Source organism: Pongo pygmaeus, chromosome 9 (assembly GCF_028885625.2).
Source record: "Pongo pygmaeus isolate AG05252 chromosome 9, NHGRI_mPonPyg2-v2.0_pri, whole genome shotgun sequence".
NCBI classification, from domain to species: domain Eukaryota; kingdom Metazoa; phylum Chordata; class Mammalia; order Primates; family Hominidae; genus Pongo; species Pongo pygmaeus.
The window spans coordinates 56,263,806-56,278,500 of record NC_072382.2 but is presented as its reverse complement, the minus strand read 5'-3'; the positions used below and the strand labels follow the sequence as shown (position 1 = coordinate 56,278,500).

At 43.2% G+C, this 14,695-nt stretch overlaps 1 protein-coding gene across 9 annotated transcripts in view; it reads left to right on the top strand.

The window, feature by feature from the left end:
- NAV2 (neuron navigator 2) overlaps nucleotides 1–14,695 on the top strand; it is a 779,302-nt gene that overhangs the window by 510,582 nt on the left and 254,025 nt on the right. For all 9 annotated transcript variants that reach the window (XM_063671085.1, XM_063671084.1, XM_054438543.2 and 6 more), the window contains one exon: nucleotides 10,808–10,880. In XM_063671085.1, the coding sequence (XP_063527155.1) occupies nucleotides 10,808–10,880 (73 nt within the window). The remainder of the gene's footprint in view (nucleotides 1–10,807; nucleotides 10,881–14,695) is intronic.

Below are 14,695 nucleotides of genomic sequence, written 5' to 3'. Positions count from 1 at the left end.
TCTATGACAACTTAAAAATTATCACTCTTTCTTCACAGGTGCATTTGATATCTTGTGGCCTTGGAAAGCTCAGGGATATCCTGTAATGGAATCCTTCCTTGTCTAGTTTCTTCTCCTCTTTCAGTGGATTTTGACCATGCCTCTGACACTGTGGCTGTGGCAGCAGGCAGTATACAGAGTGGAGAATTAGTTGTTACATGCTTAATTATTCTTAATTTCATAATTCCTAATTGGTTGGCATGTAGCTCTTTGCCTTTATCACAGATTTTAGATTTTGAAACTATTGGCCAAATCGTTTCTTAGTTTAAAATATTTTGTGTATTCCTTGCAAAATTCCCCAAATTATATATTCACAATCATCAGTGATTTAGGATTCAGGTGCAACTCCTTAGCCATGCCTACAACTAGCTTTTGAAATAAAAAATAGATTGAGGTAATGTATGTGGATGTTTCTAGTATTGTGCCTGGCATATAATAATCACCCACTGATTGCTAGCAGAATTTGAAATTAGAGTGGAAACAATGGTGATTTGGGGTTAGATTTCTCATAGACATTAACACAATAGGGTGTTCTATAAAGGCAGAGAATAGCAGACCCATGGCCTTCATTCTAGCCATCATCAGAGTGGGTGAACAAAGTCCTGCAGGATTCTGAATTGAGCATTAACGCATTCAAAGGTATTTGCTTGGCTTTGTTTCCTGCTTATGGATGCCACCAGGACAGGTCTTATATTTAAGTACACACTATCCTTGGAATTTCAGGAAATGCATGGATTGACTGTTCGTGAACAAGCAGAAGAACCATAAGCTGCCGATAGTGGCAAATTGGCTGAGGCACAAAGCACAAAGCTGACTTACACAGGCTGGTGTGAGGGAACTGGTACCAAGCTGAGGAATGAGTTTCACTCTTGGCCTTCCTCTACAGATTATTCCATTACCATATTCCTTTATATCTACTTGTTTTGTGGGTATAACAATGTGGTCTAGTGGTTTTTCCAAAACTGAAGATTCACTGCACTCTAGAGACATATCTACTCCTGAATTTCAAGGATCTGCTGTCTTATTCAATTTTGCATTTATATTCTGCTACCTCTTGAAGATTCTATGGTGGCTTCTAGGTTTAAGCATGTAATATGGCAAAGATACCAAAAAAACAATCCAGACCTTTTTAAAAGAGCATGGTGAGTAAGTGTCAGGCTTTTGAGTAGGTGCCTTGATAAGAATAAGTTGTCCTTTAACATATTTGTGACTGTATGTTTAGTGGAGTGATTGTTTACTTAAAGTCAACTCTTGCCCAGGAGACTAGCTGCCCCTTGAGGGAAGGACCACACTGTCTTGTCTGCCTGCATTTTCTGCCCATTGAATAGGACTGAGAAGAGAGTAGATGCTCAATCTGTATTTTCAAGGAATGAATGAGACTGTCAGGTTCCAGGTAATTGCACTGGGTGAAATCTCCAACAAGTGTCTGTAGTCCCACTCTGTCTACCTCTGTTGTCTGTCTTGGGGGACTGGAAGTCAGGATTTTTTTCTTAAAGTTTGAGTCCAAGTTTATGTCCTCCTCTGTGGGCAAAACCAATGTTTTCTGCAAAAACTACTTGATTTTTAAAAAGTAGAATTGATGTATATATATATTATATAATGATTTCCACAATCAAAGTAATTGATACTTCAGTTACCACGCATGCTGTACCTTAGATCTCTAGAACTTGTTCATTTTTTTATTATTTTTTGAGACAGTTTCGCTCTGTCACCCAGGCTAGAGTGCAATGGCATGATCTTGGCTCACTGCAAGCTCCACCTCCCGGGTTCATGCCATTCTCCTGCCTCAGCCTCCCAAGTGGCTGGGACTACAGGCGCTTGCCACCATGCCCGGCTAATTTTTTGTATTTTTAGTAGAGCCAGGTTTTCACTGTGTTAGCCAGGATGGTCTCGATCTCCTGACCTTGTGATCCACCTGCCTCGGCCTCCCAAAGTGCTGGGATTAAAGGTGTGAGTCACCGCGCCTGGCCAGAACTTGTTCATTTTATGACTGAAAGTTGATGCCTTTTGACTACCATCTCTCCATTTCCCCCATCCACCAGCCCCTGCTAAACCACTGTTCTGCTTTCTGCTTCTATGAATTCTACTTTTTATAATCTCACATATAAACAAGATCATGCAGGATTTGTCTTTCTGTACCTAGATTATTTCACCTAGCATAATGTCCTTCAGGCCCATCCATGTTGTTGCAAATGGCAGGATTTCTCTCCTTTATTATGGCTGAATAATATTTTATTGTGTGCATGCCACATTTTCTGTATCCATTTATCCTTTGATGCATTGCACACTTAGGTTATTTTCATATCCTGGTAATTGTGAATAGTGCTGCAGTGAACGTGAGGGTGCAGATATCTCTTTGAAATACCAATTTCCTTTCCTTTTGACAATGGTAGTTCTTATGGTAGTTCTATTTTTAATATTTTGAGGAAATTCCATACTGTTTTTCATAAGGGACTATTGACTCTCCTTAACCAAAATTATTTGCCTAAAAGGTCTTAGGGTTTCTCATGCAACTCAATAGAAGAGACTTTGACCACAAAGTTTTTTAGATAGATAGTTGTGGTTCTGGCAGGCTAAAAATGAATGGTAGTGACAAATTACGTATTTGTAGAAAGGCTGTACTAGTGTCACATAATTTAGCAAGTCTCAGAGTGTCTCACACTTCAAAATGATCTTTCACTTTCAGGAAATGCCACTGGTATGAAAATTCTGCCATTATGAAATTACATGAAGAATGAGCCCTTTTAGAGCTCTGAGTATGTGAAGTTCCAGATCATTGACATATATCCACCCACCCAATCCTCTCAGTAATGGTGGGAGATAGATATCAGCATTTCATGTTACAGATGACAAATCTAAGGCTTGAAGCAGTTAATAATTTTCTCAGAGTCTTGTGGGCATCTGTCAGGGAGCCAGAACCAGGTATGGAGGAGTCCAAAGTCATATTCTCTTAAACAGATATTGTCACCTAATAATTGTGGGCAAGAGGTAATGTGGGAAGCCAATGGCAGTCCCTTCTATCTTGGTGTGAATTTGTTTATCAGCATCTTTTCAAGAAAGAGGTTGCGGAGAAGTAAGCATGACATCAGGTTACGGAGAGGGCCCAGATTCCTGGAGAGCTGTGCTTGAGAGGAAAGCCTGGAGGAGGAAACGGAAAGCAGATAAGCCTGTTCGATTCTGTTTCACCAGGGGCCAACCCAAGACACAGCTTTGGAATGTCCTGTCCTTAGAACTATTGCCCAGGGCCACTCATGCCTAAAATTACAACACAGTAACAAAAACTACCAGTTGTTGGGCACATATTAAACATCATAAATATATCCTCTTGTCTAATGACAACCACCACCCTAGGGGGTAGGTGTTATAATGCCCATTTTATAGATCAGACCACTGGGGTAACTTGCTGAACATCATCATTTAGTAAATGCCAGAAACAAGATTTGAATCCAGACTTGTCTGAACCTAAAGCCTGTGTTACATCCTCTAAATATCACCCCTTAGCCCTAATCATTCCCCTTTTGTGTTTGTGTCCAGCTTCTAGCTTGAAGTCCTTGACTTGGAGCAGTGATTCCTTTTGGAAGTGCTAGGAAGTTTTCAGGAGAGTTACTCTGAAATTGTAGCAGGATAAAGGATACACAGAATGGGATACTGATTGAATGTACACAAAAGTATCCTTGGGCCTTTCTGACACTAGTCACCAGTGGAATTTTTCCTCTCGTAGGGTCTACCATCTCTAAAAGAGAACAGAGTTCAGCCATAAGAGTATCTTATGGGAGCCTCCAGAGTAAGGATAGATTTCTAGAACTTTAGCCACAACTCCCCTCCCAGGTTTCTTTCTTTGTTTCAAGGGAAAAATTGAGAAGTTGGAAAATAATAGGGAAAAATATTCTAGGCACTTGGAAGCAAAGTGGAAAAAGATAGTCACTGGAGGAATTTGAGAATCTTGCTTTCAATTTTTTCTCTAGAGATAATTTTTTTTTGTATCCATATGGACTTACCCATTTGCTGTAAAGCAGAGAAACTCTTAAAAAGTTTTTTAAAAAGGGAATTTTTGACAACATCTTGGAAAGCTGAAGTTATAAATATTATAAACAGTATGGTGGATAACACTGCCAAATTAAAGGCAGGAGCTGGGCAAGGCAATAAAGCAGGAGGAGAAGCAGTCTGACATAGGGACTCATAAGCTGTGTCCAGCCCGATTCCCACATTCTTAAGCTTTCCTGTTTCAAAGCCACCATGAGAGCTTGAGTTGGCTTGCTGTAAACGTTGGTGCTTGAATAGCCAAAGCTGGGACAGAGTCATGGAGCCCCTCTTATGACAAGATGAAGTTGGCTTTCTTTATACATCAGCCTGTGTGGCTTACATTACAGAAGGGCAGGCCCTGATGCTCCCAAATATTTCCATAACTAGGAGAATTGGAAGTATCACCATGTGTTTCCCTCATTTCTGAGGTCCGCTTCTAAAATTAAAACTGTAGTGTCAGGACCCCGCAAGCTCTGCCCTATGGAGTTGTGCATCTCCAGGACCCCACTATGCTCCATGAGACATGTGATCTTGTGAGGTTGCTAGGCCCCCAACACTGATACGGGTGGACAAAAAAAAGAAGGTGGGTAAATCGTGCGTAAAGTTGTGGCCTCTAGGAGTATAGAGCAAAGAGACAGATAACACTACAAGACAGACATTTAGGAGGGCATTTCCCCAAAGTTCATTTTGCTTTTTGGTTTGGTTTCATGGTTTTTTTCTTCTTTTTTAGTTTTGGAAAGAGACAGAGGAAGGGGTATTAGAAGGACATGGAGACCTCGTAGATATGGAACAGACATTTCCAGTACATGTGACCACAGATGTTGATATCTGCCTCCCATCCCTCCCCTTTTTTGTGACCAGCCTAGAAGCCACCTTGAGGCCACTGTTTGACCCATCCCTAACATGAAACAGCCCATCCTCCAGCTTTCAGATAGGAAGGACTTGGCTGGGCTGCTACTTCCATGGTAATGGGGCAGGTCGAGGTGCTGACAAGACTTCCCAAGGAATGAAGAGACCCTTGCCTTCGCTCCGTCTCCATGTCAACTGCTTTATGTGGTCAACATGCCCCAATGTGGCCCCGTTTACTCTTGCTCAAGGGACCTCTCGTTGCCCTTCTCCCTTGCCTGCCATGTTCCAGACATTATGACTTTTTTTGGGTTCCAGAATGTGGTATATTGCATCCTCTATGGAGTCTTTTAGCTTTAGATTCCCTAGGCTTGGTAGGTTCTCATTCTCCCCACTCTTGGTGCCTGGCTAACTCCTTAGGTCTCAGCACAAATTTCCCTTTATTCCTTCAGTAAACAAATATTCTTGAGTAGATCTATTATGTGCTGCACCCTATCCTAGGTGCTTGGGGCTACATCAGTGAATGAAGCAGACAAAAAACCCTATCCATGGACCTATGTGCTGCCTCTTCCTTAAGAAATTCTTGTCTGTTACCCTCCCCCTGGCCCTGCTGCACCCATAGGCTAGATTAGGTCTTCCTTCCTGTGTACACGTTCCCAACACTCTTCTCTTTCACAGTAACCATAACAGCTTGTCATCATGTACTTATTTGTGCTTTCTTTATTTAATGCTGGTTTCCCTATGTTAGACTGTAGGTTCTACAAAGGTTGGGGATTATGTCTGTTTTATTCAACACTATATACTCAACACCAGCACTTTGCTTGACACCCAGTAGGTGCTGAGTAAATAGGGGTGAAGGAATAGATAAATGAATGGGTGACAATTATTTTTGATGGCAAATAGCAATATCAGGTATGAGGGTCCCACATACTTCTGGGAGGAAGTTGTTTGAGTTGACATATGAGTTTTATGAAGAAGCTACACTGTGTTTCCAAAGTCACCAGAACTTGTAGGTTCTCACTTAGCCTTGCCTGGGGTCTAAAGCTCCTACTGCCTAAGCTTTAGGCATTTCATGGTTTACAAAAATGGTTGTGACCATGCCTGACTTTAATGCAGCAGCTGTTTGCCTCTCCTTCCAGACTGGAGATTTCCCAAGGGGCTTGGTGAGAAACTATTAAACCATAAGTACTACAGTTCCATTTATTTGGCATGCCCAGAATGTCATCTTCCCCTAGACTGTGGTAGCACCCATAGAGATGGTCTTCGTTTGCATTAATCATTTTCATGCGCTTTGCACTCAGCTACACTGGTATTCAGAGAAAAATGCTGCCATGACAACTGCCACAACAGATGGTATTTGATCAGTCTCTAAGCTACCAGGGAGATATATAGCAGTGCTTCCGAGGTTTGCATATTTTACGTTATCAGGAGACCCAAGTCCAGCCTTAATCATGATTGAAATGCAAAGTTTTCCATTTGCTTCCTATCTCCTGATTCTGTTTCCAGTTGTTTGGCATTTGTTTTGATTTTTCTAACTCCCTGGCTCTCCTTGGTGGGGAAATACTTCAGGATATGGGAGACAAAGGCTGCAACACAGCCCATGGAAGTTGCCCTGCAAGTCTAAAGGTCAGGGACTGTTGAGAAACTAAACTTTGAGATGGCAGTCTCAGCTGAGATTGGCAGAAAGGCTTAATTGCAGCCTCTCTCATGGATGTTCAGGCACTGCACAAGGTGGAGGCCACATTTTGCTCCAAACAAAGGGAATTCTGGGGAGGTGCATCCTGGTCTGCCCCTTTTCTTTACCTCCATCCTTCATCCAACACCTCTCCGCTCCCGGAGTCTCCAAGCCATGTGGTGGTCCCTCTTCTGGGTTTCCCCCTCTACCCCAGCTAATGCTGCAAATTCCAGGAACTCAGTCCCAGAGAGCTTGGACCCATTTCTATGGCAACAACTACAATAGCTTCTCACCCAGTCACCAGCCCCCTTCAAAAACACTGGAATGTCAGACTTCATACAGATTTTTTTCAGCTAATTTTGGAAAGTAGTTTACATTGGCCACTACATGCTAATGAACAAGTTTGGTCTTATTTACATACTTTGCTGTTTAAGAGTCTTTTCTTTCACTCTGCCTCCCAACTTTAATCGGATCCTCATCTCATGCTGTGTGTCTGGATCACACATAAGTCTTGTTAAAGATGGGCACAAGGACATCATTGTGTTGTAATGACTACTGGGTTGCTGCTGCTGGGGCCGTTCCCCTCTTGAGATGTGGTAGGAGTTTGCAATTTCAACAGTACATGAAGATGGATTGTGTTTACCTGTACAGTATTTAGAAGAAAACCTTAAGGTGAATTTTAATCACAAGAGGGCCTGGATCAAAGAAACAATCTCCCTTTCTGATCTCCTTCCAAATGAAGCCAGGAGGTTGGAAGCCACATCTGACCCCATTCTGCTTCCCAGCCTCACTCTCTTCCTGGGGTGCAGATGAAAGACTGTGGGTCTCAGCCGCCTTGTCAGGAGTGATTTTTAACCTTAATGGAATATTATTAAAGAGTGGATTTCAGACTTGAGGAATGTTTTTTGAACTCCTTCTGTGAACAGAGAAATCATAGTAGAAGGGAAAAATTCAAGGCACTTGATGGGCTTACGAATGATCTTTTAAATAATGACAAAGTTCTTAGTTTTAACATCTTCTGGAGTGCAGACCAGCCATCTGGTTTTGGCTCCCTGTATTTCATCTCTTTAGAAGAAAACAATGGTGCCCTTAGGCCTTCCCTGTTCACCTAATAAAGGAAGATCCTAATGCTTCTCCTGTCTATGTGCTCTGATTCTTCCTGAGAAAGACAGGAATCAAGGTGTGTGTTGAATGGCTCTGTGGACCCTAGAGAAGGATTATCTAAATGCAGGCTCCTAGGTATGACAGGGAGGAGGACCTCCTGGTTTCTCACCCAGCTCTGCCATTGACATTGACCTGTGTAATCTTGGTCAAAAATCTGACTTCCTTACCTCACTTTCTGTATCACGTAATACTTGCTAAAACCAACACCATCCAAAGAATTGAGTGCCATGCTGGCACAGAGCAGACATCTACACAGTGATGTTGACTGAATGAATGCTTGAAAGAATCCTATAACTCAGGACTTCTCAATCTCAGCACTGTTGACGTTTTGGACTGGACAGTTCTTTGTTGTGAGAAGCTGTACTGTGCATTGTAGGATGTTTAGCTACATCTTGGCCTCTATCCATAAGATGCTAGTAGTACCCTGCTCCCATTGTGACAGCCCCAAATGCTGCCAGACATTGACAAATTGGTCCCTCACCTCCACCCTCCATCCCTAGCCAGTGGAGAACTACTGATCAAAATTATAAAATTCTGTGGAAAAAATGACAGGACTTTAAAAAGTTAACAAAGAAGTAGTATTCGGGTAACTTATTTATAATTATTCATTCTTTTAATAGAATCGGACATTAAAAGAAAGTCCAGCAGATGGCTGAATTGAAATGTATCAAGGCTAGCCTTGCAAACAGACACTATCATGTACTTTAAATGATGCTGTATGTGTTGAATGTTCCATAAATATAAGTAATGTACTTTATGCTTCTTGGAATGTGAGTTCTATAGAAATAGAGTTGTAGTAGAGCAGTGCTTTTCTTGAATATGTTGGTGGTTGTCTTTATTTTTTTCTTCAGTGCCATATTGCTGGACTATTGCTGAAAAATCTTAACCTACCTCATCAGCCCACCTCCATGACACTTCCCAGAATAAATATCAAGTGTACTATTTTTGATTTTGCAATAAGAGATTCGGGGATGGTGAGCTTTTTCTTTTTCTCACTTTCCATGGGGACATAATTGCCAAAGCCTCACTTACCAGCCATGTGCAAGATAGTATATAAAAGAAGTAGGAGGGAATGATAGGAAAAGGCAGGCAGTAGAAGAGGGATTTTATAATTTTATTATGATTTAAATACTGGTGTCTCTTTTGGGGGGCAACAAGTCCTTTTGAGTGGATTTGGTATATTACCATTGTGTACAAAAGTAGAAATAAGGACTGATAGTTAACATTTGTTCTCAAAAGCAGGGTTTCATGGTATGGTGAAGTGGCATTTAGAGACACAACTGTTATTGCACTTACAAATGCGAGCAGATTGCTCCAAGACATCACACACAGGGTACTCCCGGCCAGTCTTGTCTTTACTTTCCCCTCCCTCATTCCCTCTAAGCCAATAGCACCTGGTTGTCTGCATTTATGTAAATGCAGGCTCCTGTGTATAACAGGCAAGAGGACCTCCTGGTTTCTCACCCAGCTCTACCATTGACATTGACCTGTGTAATTTTGGTCAGAAATCTGACCTCCTTACTTCACTTTCTCTATCACATAATACTTGCTAAAACCAACACCATCAAAAGTGGTCATCCATGGGGCTGGACAGAGGACAGGAAAGATGAAAAGAAAACTCACATTTCCTCCATGTGTATAAGAAAGGACTTTCTACAATGATGGCAGGTATAACTCATAGCATCAACATTTAGTTTGCAGCAAATTGCATTCTGCACCTTTTTCTAGAGATGAAAAAATGTATTCCAGATGAGGACCCTTGAAGTGTGAGATGGAGGTTGGAAAGGAGATGGGAACCTGTGCTAAAAATGCAAGGATGGAGTAACTTCAAGCTCAGGGTCGAGTAGAGTCTATATTATGGGTGCAGTTTTATTCAGGTATCCCATAGCTTAATTTAAAGCACTTGGAAGATGTGAAGACTGGGAGTATAAAAGTCATAAAATGCCAAATGTCAATAGGTGGGTGGATGTGAACTTCAGGAAGACTGCCTTGGAGCTAGACTTTACTCAAATTAGAACTCTTAAATGTAGACACTTTACATTTTCTGTGGCTATGAAGGAGCATTGGGAAATTGCTTGGAGTTGAAGAAACGAGAAGGGTCACATGTATACTGTAGAAGGCAATCATTTATTAGTTCAAAATAAATTTCACTGGTTAAATACTGATTTGAGTTCATAGGAATGTTGATGGAACCTGGGAAGTAATGAGGGGTGGGGTGATTGTGGAGGGGAATGAATGGGGTCCCCATTGTGAAATGCAAATTGTGTGAAATTCAAAGATCTCTGTGCCAAGTCTAAAGCAATTTCTTTTACTTATGGTACCCATTGACATTAATCAAGCCAGAATATTTTCCTTTAAACCAAAAAATAGTTAGCCCTGATAACTGAAGTAAAATTAGCCTCTTGGGAATGACCTAATTGTTCTTTTGGGAAGGCTGGACACTGGCTTGCCCTTGGCTGTGGTGTCAGCCCTGGCAGACCTGGCAGATCTCACAGACTCTGGTGGGTCCTTTCTTGCCACAGAAAGCACAAAGGACAGAGGGGTTCAGGAGGTCACAGCCCTCCCAGTCATCTGCAATGCCTGCCATCCGGAGAATTTTGTGAGTAAATGCTACCCAGATTTCTGCGAAAACTCCCATTCACTGTTTGTACATTTGACTGCCTGCCTCTTTGGTGGCTGGAAATTTCTCCCAGCTGCTGGTAGATGGGTGTGTCAGCAGCCGGGTGTGTCCACTAACCTTTTCCCCACCTCCATTTTTCTGGCAACTGCTCAAGTTTTCAGGATTGCACTGGTGGTGACAGTGATCAAGATGAGAGCTCCCATTCCACCCTGGTTATTTTTGGCAGCTGTGAGCAATGCAAGGCCTCAACTTTTGTCACTATGTGGTTGGGATATTAGGTAACCTTTTTTTCCTGTGCAAGTACAGACAAAAGAGAGTGTCCTATCTTGCGTTCATTCATCGGCCGTTTTTACAGCATTCTGTTTTCCCGTTGTTCCTAGTAAGAGATGGCGCTGGAGAGGCTGAACATTTATTAAGTATATATTGTTTTTCCCTCCTAGATTGAAAACATAGATGCCTGCTTGAATTTCCTGGCAGCTAAGGGAATAAACATCCAGGGGCTGTCTGCAGAAGGTGAGTCAGAGTGCTTGTCACGAAGCTGCCTCTTCATCATTAGAAATGCCCACCTGTTACTTATGAATGATATTAACACCATTAAGACAAGGGATGCTTGTGGGCTCCTCTGGTTCTGTTTTCCTTTATGTTGCTCAGTGGTTGCCTAGACTTGAGGATGCCAACGACTTACTCCAAGAATGTGGATTCAACCATACCAGCCACCTCTGCAAGACCCTGAGAGGGTAGTGAAGGGGAAGCTGTCCTATTTGAGAAAGACTTGCTTAAACAATGCTGATTTGATTCACCTGTCTAGTAATTCAGTTAATTATCAAGTCAGGCCTTATCTATGGGAGAGAGCATGCTTCACCACAGAGCATATTTCAGTTGTACAGTTCCCAGGGAAAAATGCTTAATCCTTATCTCTTTTATTAGAGGAAGCAGCACTTTTTCTTGCTCTTAAAAAAGCATGTGATTTATTAATGCAATGCTATATTTTTACATTGTGATTAGTTTTTAATTAACTTAAATTTGGTGACTAATTAGCACATGAGTGTTCACCAGTGTTTTGCTATTAAATTAGTTATTGGTCTGGAGACGGCTGGTTCAAATTCTCAGCCACCTCAGACAACAAGTCAGCCTGAAACTTTCACGCTCTCTCCTGTTTGTAAATACAAGCAGCTGCCAGCTCAGAGCTGCCATAGGCCCAGGCATCCTCCCAAGCTCATTAGGCTGCACCTGCCTCCAGTTTTCCCAGAATAGGTAAAGCAGTTTGGGCTTCAGATGATAGCACCTTTCCCTCGTGAGACTGCTTTTTGAAAGGATGCCTGTTAGCGTGGACTCTGGTGGTCAGGGTGGGGCAGAAGAGAACAATGAGAAAGGAAACAGCCAAATTGAGCAGGTAAGTTTGCAAGCATGATGGATTCCATCTGGGACCTGTTCCTTGCCTTTGCTCTGCTACACGGTGAAAGCTTGGTTTTCCTGGCTGCGTTTCTGAGTGGTAGTCTCTCCTCGTATTGGGGGTGGGTGGTATAAATGACCACTATTAATGCCTCGTGGGTATGTTGTGTCTCTGAGTGGGACTGTAGGAATTCCTCCATTGGGAACTCTGATGTGCTGGACCTGTTCCCAGTCAGGCACGGCCACACTGCTTCCAGAGTTCGCAGAAGCAGTTGTCGTGTGGTCAGTCCTAATCCCGGAAGATTCCCCAGCCCTGGGGTACGGACCCTCATCCATAGGGATAAGATCAGGGCTGGCTGACATGTGGAATATGCTTGCTGGGGGGCAGGAGTTTGCTGGAAGTAGGAAGATGCAAATTCCCATTCAGAGGAGCACATGATTTCCTCCTGGTAGAGAGTTCTTGTGCTGGCTGGTAGGTGGCAGGGCATGCTTCTCCTAGTTTCTGGGAGTGATTGAACTCCTGGGACAGGCCTGTGTCCCCCAGCAGAGCATCAGCAGGGACTTTTACAGAGGTGTGTTTGACAGCAAGTGGCAGCAGGGCCTCTTGGGTATGCAGACTCTGCAGGCCTGCTTCATCTTGCCTGGCTGGTAGTGACCCCTGGCTACTCAGCCATCTACCCATTGGCCTGACTTCTGCCTCATTTGTTCTCCCCATCTGTCCCATCCTCTCTATACCCCAAGGCATAGAGAATCTATGCAATAAGTATTTGTTGAAAGAACAAGTACCAACTGTGCTTTGCAGGATTTTATCTGTATTGGCTTCAGTTCTCACAACTAAAGTTGGAGTTTATAACAGCCTCAGTTTATAGATGAAGAAACTTTGATTTAAAGAGGTTATGAGTGGCATCCCTGAAGCATGTAGCTAGAGAGTGGCAGAGCCAGGATTTACACCCAGTTCTGTGTGATTTCAGAGCTCATGATTACGGCATCTTCTGGGATAGAGGTGGATAAAATCTAGGTATGCCATGTAAAGGTAAAAGAGATGAGGTTTAAACTCTTTGTCACCTGGAACATTGTTTCAGAAGATGTTATAGCCCATGGAGGCACATCATGCAGAGAGACACTCAGCTGTCTGCCCCTTTTTAACATTGAGATGATCCTTGGAGGCTCTGAGCATGGAAGAGCATACCGTAGCCAGTGTGCTGTGGTATCAAGCCATTGTGGTATAACCATGAAGGAGTTTTATGGTATTTCAATAACTGCCTTAACTGTGCTATGTTGAACCCCCATCCTTCCTGCTGGGTCAAGACTCACTTAATGATATTTTGGCCAGAATGTATAACTCTTTAGTCATCTTCAAGTTATTACAATTACTTGATGCCCATATTTACGACTCAGTCATGGTCATTTTTAAACTTCAATCTCAGACTCTACTCAAAGCTCTTTACCCTCATTCCTTCCAGTGCAAATGGCTTTAGGAGTTTGAAGAGAGATGGAGCCATGCCGGCTTGACTTTCTCTCCTTTCCCCTTCCCATGTTCTTGTGCCTGAGCCCCCAGGATTGAGGCAGCACAGAGGAAGCAGAGTTCTGCTGCTGGGGAAGGTGCTGTCCTCAGTATACACCACTGCCACTGTCTCAGCAGGCCCTGCTGACCAGGACTTACTCCCATGTAGCTCCCAGGGCACTGGTGGTCTTCTGTGAGACTTGGCCAGATCTTTCACTTCAGTCTTATGATCCCTCTAGTACCTACCATAGGACTAGCAGGAATGTGTGGGCTCCATTTTCCACTTGCAGTGGGTGGAACTGCAAGGCCTCCTGTCACCTGGCAGCAGTCCCCCAACAGACAGTCTCTCTCCAGTTCTTTTCCCCACTCAGGTGGCCAAGAGGCAGATCAGCCAAGTCTCTGCTAAGTGGATGTCCAATTTGGGACTGGAGTGCCAGGCCCTCCTTCTTGCCAGCACCCCCACTTTGAGCGATTCTCAGAGCTACCACTCCCTTGACTTCAAGGGGCCCAAGGACTCTGCTGCCTTGCCTCCTTGGTGAGGGGAGGAAAATATCCTTTCTCCATGATCATCAAACGTTGTCTCCCCAAAATGACATTCTGTCATCTAGATCTTCTTATATTTTTTGGAGGATGAGGAGTGATGAAGATATGAGTGGTAAAAGTGTGAACTGCTGCATTCCTTTGGGAAAGTGGCCCCAACGTCTGCCATAGTCTCAAACTTATAAAAAGCAAGGGTACTTAGAGCCTTTAATCCTCAAATTTGGCCTTATTCACAATTTCAGGGTACAGGCAATATCTCACTTGACATCATGTTACATTACAGGAATAGATTTATTGAGAGCTTACCACATGTCAGTCACTGAGCTAAGTGCTGTGCATATTTATATCTTATTTAGTACCCCCAGCAACCTTATGGGGTCAGTATTAGTATTATCCCCCTCATACAGATGAGCAAACCAAGGCCCAAAGAGATTAAGCTACACATTATAAAAAGGAGGCCCACAAGATCAGCAGTGGCTAAACTACCCAAATCTGCTGATTCAAAGGCCTGGTGTGTGCTACTGCACATTACTGCCTATGTTTCTATCCACCTGCGTAACTACTAGCAAAGCAGTGTGGTGTATTAAAAAGTAATGCAGATTTAATGCTTTTTGTTCTCCTTTTGAAGATGACTGAGTGCCCTGAGGCTCCTTCTCTGATGAAAAAAACATCAGCAGTTGGAAGGCCCCATAGATACATCTCCACCCTTTCCCAGTCTAAAGCTGGGTTTGCACTCAGGAGGGTATATGCACCTGTCCTCAAAGCATTTCAGCAGCTCAGGCCTGCCCTGACCCGCCTGCTAGAGAGCCACAGGGAGCCTTTGTTCTAGGGCACAGACGGCGGATGCTTGGGGGCAGAGGCTGCAGGCCTGAGTGAGCCCCTTGGAGGTGCT